The sequence below is a fragment of the Schistocerca cancellata genome, chromosome 11, assembly GCF_023864275.1.
Source record: "Schistocerca cancellata isolate TAMUIC-IGC-003103 chromosome 11, iqSchCanc2.1, whole genome shotgun sequence".
In the NCBI taxonomy this organism is placed as follows: Eukaryota; Metazoa; Arthropoda; class Insecta; order Orthoptera; family Acrididae; genus Schistocerca; species Schistocerca cancellata.
In genome coordinates, this window is record NC_064636.1 from 114,600,930 (window position 1) to 114,613,106 (window position 12,177).

A 12,177-nucleotide genomic window follows, 5' to 3' on the forward strand; every position below is an offset into this window, starting at 1 on the left:
TTTTGTGTCATTCCCTGGGTAATCTTGTCATCCTGAAGGGCACAGTGAAGCAATACGAGTAGGCATCCATTCTCAGGGACCATGTCCACACCTACACTTATCTATTCCTTGGCATTATGGCACCTACCAACAGGATAGTGCACATGTCACACAGCTCATGTGGTTTGAAGAGCACCAGGATGAGTCTACCATGCTCTTCTGGCCACCAAACAAGTTGGATTTAAACCCGATAGCAAATCTGTGAGACCACCTCAATTGGTTTATTTGTGCCATGGATCCTCAACTAAAACACCTAGATATCTGGCTGCTGTATTGGAGTTGGCCTGGCTCCACATCCCTGTTGGTATCTTTCAGAATTTGAATGATTTTCTTCCTGCTTTTCTGCACTGCAAAAAGTGGTCATTCAGGCTTTTTACAGATGGTCACTTTAATGTGACTGGACTGTACAAGCTTCTACAGTTTTACATTTTCCCACTAGCCATTCCTGCCTATCATCTTTACACCTTTTGCCAGTCTCATTTTTTAGATGACATTATTCCCTTTTGCCTGCTTCATTTGCCACATTTTGATATTTTCTTCTTTTGTAAATTGAATTCAAGATGCCCTGTGTTATGTTTTGTTTTATGCGTATTTGATCTTCTGCTACCTGCACTATTTCATATCTCTAAGCTACCCTTCTTCTTCACCTGTATTCTCTTCCCATGTTCCAGATGAACATTGCCTGATGCTCCTTCTGAAACACCCAACAGTCTCTGATCCTTTTCAATTTATTCATGTCCCATGTCCATAAGTTGCCACATACGTGTCATTCCTCAAGTTTTCATTTGTACTCATAAGCAATAAAATAGGGTCAAACCTCATATCTTGCCATGGAAATGTTTCACAATGTAAAATCAGGTGTCAAAATATCTATCGCACCCTTGCATAATCACTCTGAAACCTTGCCATGTCTCCAAGTCTCTTCCATGTGTAGAGTCATCATTCATGAATCTTATTAAACCAAGAGTTAGCGATGACAGAATTATGCTGTGTGTAAAATTCTACTGGTCTATGACCTCCTCCTATATTTTGGTCTCGTTTAAATATCTGTGCAACATTTTCGATTCCATCACGTTTTCTATCAATCTTACAAACCGCTAGTTGCCATACACACTGTCATACAGGGTAGCCGTGCAGCCTGAGGCGCCTTGACACAGTTTGCATGGCTTCCCCTGTCAGAGGTTCAAGTCCTCCCTTGGGCATAGGTGTTTGTGTGTGTGTGTGTGTGTGTGTGTGTGTGTGTGTGTGTGTGTTGTCCATAGCATAAGTTATTTTAAGTTAGATTAAGTAGTGTGTAAGCCTAGGGACCGATGACCTCAGCAGTTTGGTCCCATGGGGACTTACCCCAAGTTCCAAAATTTCCATACACACTTGTACTACCATAGTGGGCATTGCCTTAATGTCTGTAATAGCTACGATTATGTGCTCACTATGCTGACCATAGAAGCTTACACCCACTCCTGTTTTCTTATTCATTATTATACCTAGTTCTTCGTTACCTCCTATTTGGTATTTTGTTGTGTAATAGAAAAGCCTATTATTCCTGCCACCATGCTTCATTAATTCCCTATATTTGAAATGGGTACCTAACCATTTTGCTTTTCAGATTCATTAACATACCCATCTGATTAAGGGAAATAACTTTACATACTCCAACCCCTCCCTAGAGAGCCCATGTTGTTTTTCTTGAAGACAACATCCTGCTAAGTAGTCCTGCCTGAAGACTGAAATGAGGGACTATTTTACCTCTGGAATATTTCATCAAAGAGAGTGCCATCACCATTTAACTATGCAGAGGAGCTGTATGCTCTCCAGAGAAATAATAGCTGTAATCTGCCCATTCTTTCAACTGTTTGTAGTACCAGCACAGCAAGGGTATGTTGTGTAACATTATGAGACCAAATGAAGCATTCATCCAGATGTTGCCTCCTGCAACTACTGGAAATGCTACTAGCTGTCCTTAGGAACCACATTTTTGTCTGGTTTCTACAGAGATTTTTATCCATTGCAGTTGCAGCTATGGTGTTCCTATCTGTATCAATGAGACACGCAGGCCAACCCATTTGAGTTCATGAAGCATATCTGTAACACCTGCGTGTTGATTGACCCTGCAGATAACAAATGTATGGCCCTGTAGTGAATTGCATCAATTTCTTCCTTTATTCTGACCTTGGACCTTGGGGCAGGGGGGGGGGATATCCTAGACACTAGAGCAGTACTCATTAATTGATCACACCAATGGGGTTCTACGCACAGTCGACCATTCACCTTCCCCACTACCATCCTTATATGCTCATTCCCTTTACTATCACTTTTGGATGTTACCCCTGAATATTTAATAAATGTGACTGTCTCAAGCAGTACACTACTAATACCATATTGTAACCCTTGGTATTGCATATCCTGGACGTTTGCATTAACTTACAGTTATCCAAATTTGGAGCAAGTTGTCATTCTTTGCACCAACTAGAAATTTTGTCTAAGTTATCTTATATCCTCATACAGTTACTCAATGGTGACACCTTCCCATACATCTCAACATCATCAGCAAGGAGCTGCAGATTTCTGCTTGTGATGTCTGTTACATCATTTGCATGTTTAGAGAATATGTGTGGTCCTAACACACTTCCCTGGAGCAAACCTGACGATACCCTTGTCTCTGATGAACACTCACCATCAAGAACAGTTACTGGTTTCTGTTACTTAAGAAACTTTGAACCATTCACATATCTGGCAAGCTATTGTGCCTACGTCTACCTTCATTAACAGTCTGCAGTGGGGACTATATTAAATGCTTTCCAGAAATCTAAGAATATGGAATCTGGTTGTTGTTCTTCATACATGGCTTGCAGGATATCCTGTGAGAAAAGGACCATTTGAGTTTTGCATTAGTTGTTCTTTCATAATCCATGCTTAACTGTAGACAGAAACTCTTCAGCCTCAAAGAAATTTATCATATTTGACTTATGAAAATGTGTCAAACTGATGTTAAGGATGTTGGTCTGTAGTCTTGTGGGTCTGTTCTTTTCCCTTCTTATACATGGGAATCATCTGCACTTTATTATAGTCACTTGGGGTTTTGTGCTGGGTGAAATGTTGGTGATAAATACAAGCTAATTAAAAGATAGTATCACAGAGCACTCCCTGTATAATCGAATTTTCATTCCATCTGGACCAGATGATTTACTTTTTTTCCTAACTCTTTTAGTTGCTTCTCTGCACTGAGATGACTATTATTATGTCCTTCATATGGGAATGTGTATGATGGCCAACTGATGGTATGTTTGTACAATCCTGTGTGGTGCTTAAATCCATCTTTCACAGCAGCATGTGGGTGTGTTTTACTAGGGCATTGAAGGAAGGGGGGAATATATGACAGCAGTAGGGAAGTGCTACACCTGTAAGGAAATTGAATTCATATATAACTTTGCCATGAAAAGGGGGCATCATGTTGAATAAAGACATGCAGTTAGCCCACCTGTATCAGTGTTGGACTTCAAACTTCTGCAGAGTGTATCTCACACGTTTATGATGTGATAATTGCTACACATTTATTTCCTAGTCTTATGGTATCAAATATCTGTGTTGTTCCACCGTATAACCCACACACAATGGTCACAAAAAGGTACACACGTTACTGCACCTCCCACTCAGTTTCAGATTCTAACCAGTAACAGAGACTTAGTGTCTTACCATTGCAGCCTGTGCATATTGCACTGTTGTACTGAACAGCAAGGCAATTAGATTACACTGTGCACATATGGCACAGAGCCAGAAGTCACCGTCCATACAATCTCCTCACAGCACTCTACATTATTGTCAATTTGCCTCTACCCACCTCTCCTTATGGCCATGTTTCTTTGTCTTTAGGCTCTGAGGCAGAACCCTCAGAATTATCAGTCAGCACACCATCACAATATTCAGGGATCAGACCCAGAAAGAGATTTAATCTTATGACTCTACTTCAATTCTGTGAGTTGAAGCAGAAGAGAAAAAAATGCTGTTCTAATTGGAAGCAAAATTTTTGTTACCTATTTTTACACCACCTGCAATTTGAAACAAGTGCACAGCATGTGTAAGAACTCCCATAGCAAGCAGAAGGCAACACCATGATTAAAAATGTGTAATGTAAGAAACTTGGACATTCATCTAGGGACAGGATAACTTAATTCGCCTTTATGGCAAGGAGCTGTTTGACTCATTTCTCATGAAATTCAAAATTGTTTGTTAATTACCGAAACTTTTAATCTGATGTGCATTATTAGAACTTCAACTCACAATGTGTCATAGCACCTAGGCTGCTTGTGCAGTTTTTGGGGTCTTCAGTTTATGGTAATGAGTAACTTTACATAAATTCCCTGAAAACATAGCCAAAACTAAAATTGTAGGTAAGTTGTCCTCAAAGTATGAGTAATTTTTCAGAGAGAAGCGTTCCAATTTTTACTATCTTAACCAACTAATACTGTATGATCCTGATTGCCAGGGACTATGGAGATAGATTGGTGTGATGGCAGGAGAAACATTGTGACACTGGTTTACATCATTAGCCTGGAAGTTAATCTTTAAGTAACAACTCTGTGTAACTCTGCCGATAACGCATAGACTGTTGTATTTATTTTTCTGAATCGATGACCTTTGCAGTCTGATCCCTTCAACCCTTCCAACCAATGAACCAATTATTTTTCTCATTATAGAACACTTATTAGTGTACTGCACTGACGTGGAAAATCAGAAACAGCTGACAGGCTTCATGATATAATCTAGTCTTCTTAACGAGTCTGTTATTAGAGCAAAATCTATACAATAAGAATGTACGTAGTTTTTGTCAGTGTATGAAATATTTCAAAAACTGGGCAAATACTATTGTGAATAGTCTCAGTAGTTGTCACATAGGAAATTTTTTGCTGAAGATGTTTCAAATTAAAAAATGCAGGAAATTGGAATTATTGTTTGTTAAGACAACTTTAGCCATGTAAAGCAGTATGAACTTGGAATAAAAACTGTTTGTAAATAGCGTTTTTGCTGATAAATAAAAAGCACATGAAAAGTGTCACTGCTGATGACACTGGATTCAAAAGTAAGGCAAATTGTCAAAGCACATTTTTTATGGTGCAGTCTGTAACAACGTAGTTGATGATATGATTTTGTGTCAAGAGTGAGATATTTAAATTGCACATATAGCAATCAGGTCAAATAAGTACATTTTTTATTTCTTTAGTTTTTTTGTTGATGAATTTTGATATGAATTTCAGATTTGAGAAGCCTGATGTTTGTTACAGAAGTACTAGAATGTTGTGTCAATATCATCCTTTCCATAATTTTCTGTAATAGCAAGGTTTTAAACGGTGAAGACTAAAAGTCCAGAAAAATGATGTTGAAATATAATGTGTAGTAAAGATTTGCAGGTTAAATATAAACCTGTGTTCTTAAGCTTCTCAGCTGATTTTCAGTCTCCTACGTAAAGGAGACAAGTTATGACTGTTTGTATGTATTGTTAATTTCTGATTATCTGCCTGGTATGTTGGGCAATTTGGTGATATAAGCTGTTATTGCTGCTACATGATGGGACAAATTGCTTTTCCAGTTCTCAAATGAGAGTTGCATTAAGCTAAACTAATGCACAGTAATTAGACTGCACAAACAGTACACAGAAGACTGCTGTAAGCATTCACTGTCTGTGACTAGAAGCCACTAGAACCTGTAGAGCCAACTCATGTCAAGTGCACGCAATAGACACCATTATTTGCTGTCCCTAGATGTAAGTGAAACTCAGAAGGTGTAGGGCTAGATAGAAGTAGTGCTACTCTGTGACGGGTACTTTTCTAATATCCTACCTGTCTACATTCAGTATACAGGAGATAAATTGAATGATATGGAAATTCTGCAACTTCAGTACACCCTCAAGGTCACTGCAGCTAATAACAATGCCACACTGGATCTATGTGCAATCACTTGAAGTGACCATGAAGAAGATTGAGGGCTATCAGACTGAATTCCCAAGCAGGGCAGAACTCCAGAAGAAGACACAAGAGGTAACAGCCCTCCTATAAGGGCTGCCATGGACATTTGATGATAAGACCACATCAAGCACTGTTTGACCATGAATTCAATGTGCTACAGAGGCTTCACAATCGAACTAATAAGAAGAGACCTCCACTGTTCATCCTGGCAGTAGATATGTCTGATAACAGTACAGACTTCAAGAACAGAGAGGACATCATCTAAATGATCTTCATGCTGGATATGCTCACATGCTTTGACTTTTAAGGTGGAACCTCTCACAGCTGCATTCAGTACTAAATGTCAATGAGCAGAGCTCATGACAAAATACTGTTAAAATCGGGTGATATGTAATCAGTGTGCTGGCAGCCATGACAGTTGCACTTGTACACAAAAGAAAGGTCAGTGTCCTCTCTGTGTTGCGGCTTTACAGCATGCAGAAATTCTGGAAATGGGATACAAGAGGCAATAAGTTATGAAGCGAATGTGAAGAAATCAGCAAGAAGAGGCGGCACGGGAAAAGTGGTGGGGAAGTGCGGCACCCCCTTCGGTTCAGACCATGAACGCGGCAGTGGCCTCTGCTCCCTGTGCCCAATTGCAACCAGTGAGAGTGGTTGAAGAGCCAGCTCCACAGAGTTGAGCGAAGCCAGTCAGTGTCAGAACACAAACGTGAAAATCATCAGAGTGGCAGTAGCTGGCAGAAGAGTATAAGACAAGATACAGGGAATTTCCACCTACTTTTGCATGTTTTTTTTTTTTTTTTTTTTTTTTGGATTATCAGTTTGCACCTGATTCAGTTATGTATACTTCCTGTTCTTTTTTTGCAAGTGAATTCTTTAAAGACACCGCAAAATTTCACGTGCCTTTCTGGGTCATAGCATTTTAAATGTGGACATTGCTTGGACCCCTCACCTGTATCATTTGGAATAGTCATCTGGATCACCATGATGAAGAATGATGTACCATGATTCCAGTCTGACCACACAAAGTTGTCTTCTTTGCACTTGAATATGCTTTGATATGAGGGTTAGGGCCAATGCCTAGGTTTCGCAAAACCAGTTACTGGAAGTCAGTCGTTCAGTCTACTTCACTCCTTAACATTTGGCAATAGTGAACACACCCTGTAACCAGTACCATATGTGTCTACATACATTGACTTTTACTTGTCTGCCTACCTCTGCTCAGCACCTATACTGTCCAGTACATCTCAGTTACTGCTTGCATTTTCTTCATATTTTCTCTCTGTAGGCAGTAAGTGGCTCCTCCAAAATTGCAATTGTAGGAAGTGTATTTTCAGGATTACTAGTGTTTATCCATATGCAACTATGATTTGTAGAAATACTCTCTTCTGCAGCCACTGTAGTGTTTTGAATGGCTCTCCCTGTATAATTTTATATGCCCAGTCATTGGTCCCAGCTACAGCAGTCAGTCAGTCAGCAGCATGTTACTGTCCTGTGTCAAGTGCTATTCTGTATTGACCTCTGGTGATATTTGCAATCTTGTAAATTAATTTTGTGGTTTGTTTGGGCATAGTTTGTACATAGCCTTTAAAAATGAGATCATTACCAAGATAAAGACCGAGTTAGCAATATGAGGGATGTCTACTGATTGAACATTGTTTAGTTTGAAAAAAAAAAAACCATGTTGCAGACGGTTTATCTTTCAGCACTATGTAAGTGGTTTAATTTACTACCACTTGCAGCTTGTTCTGTAAGCACCAGCCCTGCATCAAGGCTAAAGCTTCATTACATTTCGTTCCCATCTGTGCTCTGCAATATCCTCAATCTGTGAACAGCTGGTCATGTGTATTTTTACCACAAATCCAGTAGCCTTGTGACTAGATCCCAGTAGCTCAAGAAGAGGCATGCACTGTTCTCAAGTTTCGATTTGGTTTTTTAAAATCTGCTGGAGTTCTCTCAGTGCTTTGATTATGGCTTATGTTAATCTTTTTTTTAGCTGATCTAGCTTTCCAACTTCCAGGCATTATCTTCATAATCATAACAGGCATGTAATTTCATGCAGGAAGACTTTTGAAGGTGCTTCCATTCCACTGGACTGTACTGCTGTCAGTGTTTGTGGCTGCTACATCGTATTCAACAGATTACATCTTAAAATGTTTACCTAATATTTAAGCTGTAAAGTCATTGTTACCAAAATCCCATAATTCACTGTTTCTCATTTAATGTGAGGCTGTAAGATGACAGTTCAGCACCATTGTACATCAATGAGTAATGACCAAAGAACAATACTAATTACTGCACGACATATAATCATAACTTAACTATAGAATGTATGGAGAAAATTAGTGCGAACTCGAATACAAGCGGTTCTAGGCACTTCAGTCTGGAACCACGGGACTGCTACAGTCGCAGGTTCGAATCCTGCCTCGGGCATGGATGTGTGTGATGTCCTTAGGTTAGTTAGGTTTAAGTAGTTCTAAGTTCTAGGGGACTGATGACCTCTGATGTTAAGTCCCATAGTGCTCAGAGCCATTTCGAATACAAGCTTTACTTTGGTGGAAATTTTTATAAATTGACTTTCCTATTTTGAGCCAAAAACGTAACTGCAGTTAGCTTAGATAATATGCAATATATGAGTGGAAAAAATGAAATTTTCCCATATAATCACCTCTTCTGAAAAACAGGCTCCTCGGGCTGTTTAACTCAGTATACTGCTGGTGTTATCATAAATGTTTGTTGTAATATTATTACCAATACCACTGTAAACTCAGTTTGGAACCACACAAGGTTCAAGCTAGTTCTGGTTTATCTTGCCGCTTGTGAAACAGTCTCATCTCATAAGCAGTGAATGAGCAGGAATGTTCTTATGTGTATACTTGAAACTATTTCCCCTTTAGAAATAAGAATTTGTAGATTATTGAAGTAATGTTTCTGTGTATCTAGAGAATGATATATTTACTGCCTTTCTGTTCATGCTTCAGGTTGACTGAAATCGCTAATGAGTCTGGTAAAACTGGATGTGAAGAAACACACCTGCAGGGAGCAACTTGTGAGGAGCTGGACATTGATGCAGAGAAATCGACAAATGTTGGTAGTGGATCTCTAAATAAAGTGTGTTTCTCTAAGCAGGATAATGCCCCATGTGCTAGAAATAACATCTCCAAGGAAAAAGAATTCACATGTAGTTCATGCAAGCAAACCTTTTTGTCTAAGTATAGTCTAATAATGCATGTGTTTACGCATATTGATGGTGTACAGCCACCTGTACATATCTGTACCACATGTGGTGAAGTGTTCCATACCCATGATGGCTTGAGTATGCATTCAGTGGTGGAAAAAAGGACTAGCCAAGAAGAAAGTGAACAACATAGCACAGTCTCCAATATCAAACTAAACAGGTCTGATGTTTTTGGAGGATCCTATAGTCAGTCAAGTCCTCTAATAACAAACAATGATGATAGACCACACGTATGTGACGTCTGTGGAAAATCGTTTGCTGTGTTGCGGAGTCTTAAGAAACATTCCTTCATACATACTGGCAAGAGACCACACAAATGCAAAATTTGTGGGGTTGCTTTTACTCGCTATGCTCATCTCAAGCAACACGCACTGTTACATACTGGCGAGAGACCGCACAAATGTAACGTTTGTGGGAAATCATTTATTCTGCCTAGTCATCTCAAGAGGCATTCCCTAATACATATCGGTGGGAGACCATACAACTGTGAGGTCTGTGGGAAATCCTTTACGGAATGTGGTAGCCTAAAGAAGCATATGTTAATACATACTGGCGACAGACCCCACAAATGCAATGTTTGCGGGAAATCATATACTGTATCCGATACTCTGAAGCGACATGTCTTAATACATACTGGGGAGAAACCTCACAAATGTGACGTTTGTGGCAAATCGTTTACAAGGTCCAGTAGTCTAAAGGCCCATTTCATAAAACATACTGGTGAGGCATCAAACAAATGTAATGTTTGTGGTAAATTGTTCACAAACTCCTGGAATCTAAAGATCCACGCATTAGTACACAATGGCGAGAGAAGACACAAATGCGATATCTGTGGGAAATCATTTACTCATTGTGGTACTCTCAAGGCCCACAAATTAATACATACTGGTGAGAAACCCCACGTATGTAATGTATGTGGAAAATCGTTTACGGAGTCTGGTTCACTGAGGAAGCATGTTTTGATACATACTGGTGAGAGACCACACAAATGTGTCGTTTGTGGCAAATCATTTACGGAGGCTGGCAGTCTGAAGAAACATTATTTAATACATACTGGCGAGAGACCTTACAAATGTGACATTTGTGGCAAAGCCTTTACTCAATCTGGTAGTTTAAATGCGCATAGGTTAATACACATTCGCCAGAGTACAAAAATTTGATAACTGTGGGATATTTTAAAGAAGTTCTAATAAGGTGGGGAGTTATGTTCATATACAAGACAGATCTCACAAAAATGTGTCACTGATGTGCTGAACACAGAAAACAGTAATTGCACAGAGGGAATTGTTCTAGATATTATTATGATTCTATATCAGTGCGTTGTGGGGAGCCCATTTTTAAAGTATCAACTTTTTAAAGGTTGCATTTTGAGAGATAATTGTTGCATGTGTAAACTGGCTAAAAGTAGCTCCCTTTTAACCAGCGATGTGTGTAAATATATATATATATATATATATATATATATATATATATATATATGTGAGTGTGAAGTGTTTGTTCTACTCGTGTTTATTTCTCTCTTGAAAGATTTAAATGAAAATTGAGAATTATGTTTAATGTATGTACCCCTTGTATTTAACGAGTGTACTTTTGCTGATATTGGTAATTATAATTTATCCTCATTTAAGGTGGTTTTGTAAAATATCAGTAGAACAGTCTAAATAGCGACTTCATCATTGTACACATGGTTGTAGTATAATAAATATATATTTTCTCCTGTTGTAATAGTCAGTGCACATTTGGACACGTTATTGAATTACCTGTTTATACATATATCAATACATTATTTAAATTTCATATGCCACAGATAGTTTGAAGAAACTTTCTTTTGAGACTTCATTATTGATGTATGTTTGGGACATTTTAAACTTTATTAGTTAATAGTTATATAATATTGTTCATTGTGTCAACATTTGTGTCTGAAGGTTGCTTGTGTAAGTTTCTATATTTATACATGTATAATGAGGCTTGATTGTTAGTATTATCTGAATAATCTGATTCCACCTCATGTTAATGAATTGTGGTGCTTTTGTATGACACGCCTTTGCAACCAACTAGCTGTGGAATACGTTTCTGTTGAAATAATTGACAGTTCCATCAAAGATAGTTCTTTATTGTTTCTAAAAGAGTGGTATGTTTTGTAAATATAGGATAAACTACTAAATCTGTCAGTTGCTAGCTGTAAAATGGCATCTTCTGCTGCCTACGTATTGCAACCCATTTTGATTTCTTATGTGGTAAAGGAAACAGAAATGAGTTTTTTCCTGCTTGTCAGCCATTTGTCCTTATTGATTGGTAATACTTAGCCATTATGTAATGTGCATCTGGGCTTCCCTGGCGAATGGATATTGAAGTATCATGGTGCAATGTGCTGAGTATTGCTGGAGTGCTATCTGTGAAGCCTGGTTACTTTATAAAATTTGTTACCACCAAGAGGACCATTATAGCAGGTGAAAAGAAAATAGTTATTGATTATCAGGATTGCTGGAAATTAAGTCATTATGGATCTAGTGATTTAAAGGTGACTTTTCTGTCAACAGCTTGTTATTTGATTGTAATAAATTATTCTGACAATTACATGTCATATTCAATGCGCATCATTAGTTCAGTGTTCCTACATAATTGTTAGTTGATAATACCTACTTTACTTCATGCGTCCTCCTCCTATGTAGTCTGTTACATTCTGTTGATATGCCAATTATACTGTCTCATTTTGTGTGGGGCATGAAAGCCATTAATAACAATTTTTGTTTATGGTGTTTTTGTTGCCAAAAGAATTGTGCTACTTCATAGGGAGAATGGAGTATGCTGATCATTTCTTTCTTGTTCTCATATATTGAAGTTTGTTCTGAACCTCTTTAAAATCATTTTAATTATATTAATATGGTGTCAGAAATGGTGTAGCTTCAGGAATGATTTTCTACTAGAGTGAGAACATAA

The 12,177-nt window shown here is 38.3% G+C and overlaps 1 protein-coding gene across 1 annotated transcript in view; it reads left to right on the forward strand.

Annotated features, from left to right (window-relative positions):
* Positions 1–10,486, forward strand: part of LOC126108504 (zinc finger protein 436-like) — a 177,454-nt gene extending 166,968 nt beyond the window's left edge. The window contains exon 8 of the mRNA XM_049913769.1: positions 8,981–10,486. Coding sequence (XP_049769726.1) covers positions 8,981–10,397 — 1,417 coding nt within the window. The 3' untranslated portion in view covers positions 10,398–10,486. The remainder of the gene's footprint in view (positions 1–8,980) is intronic.
* The last annotated feature ends 1,691 nt before the right edge of the window (positions 10,487–12,177 follow it).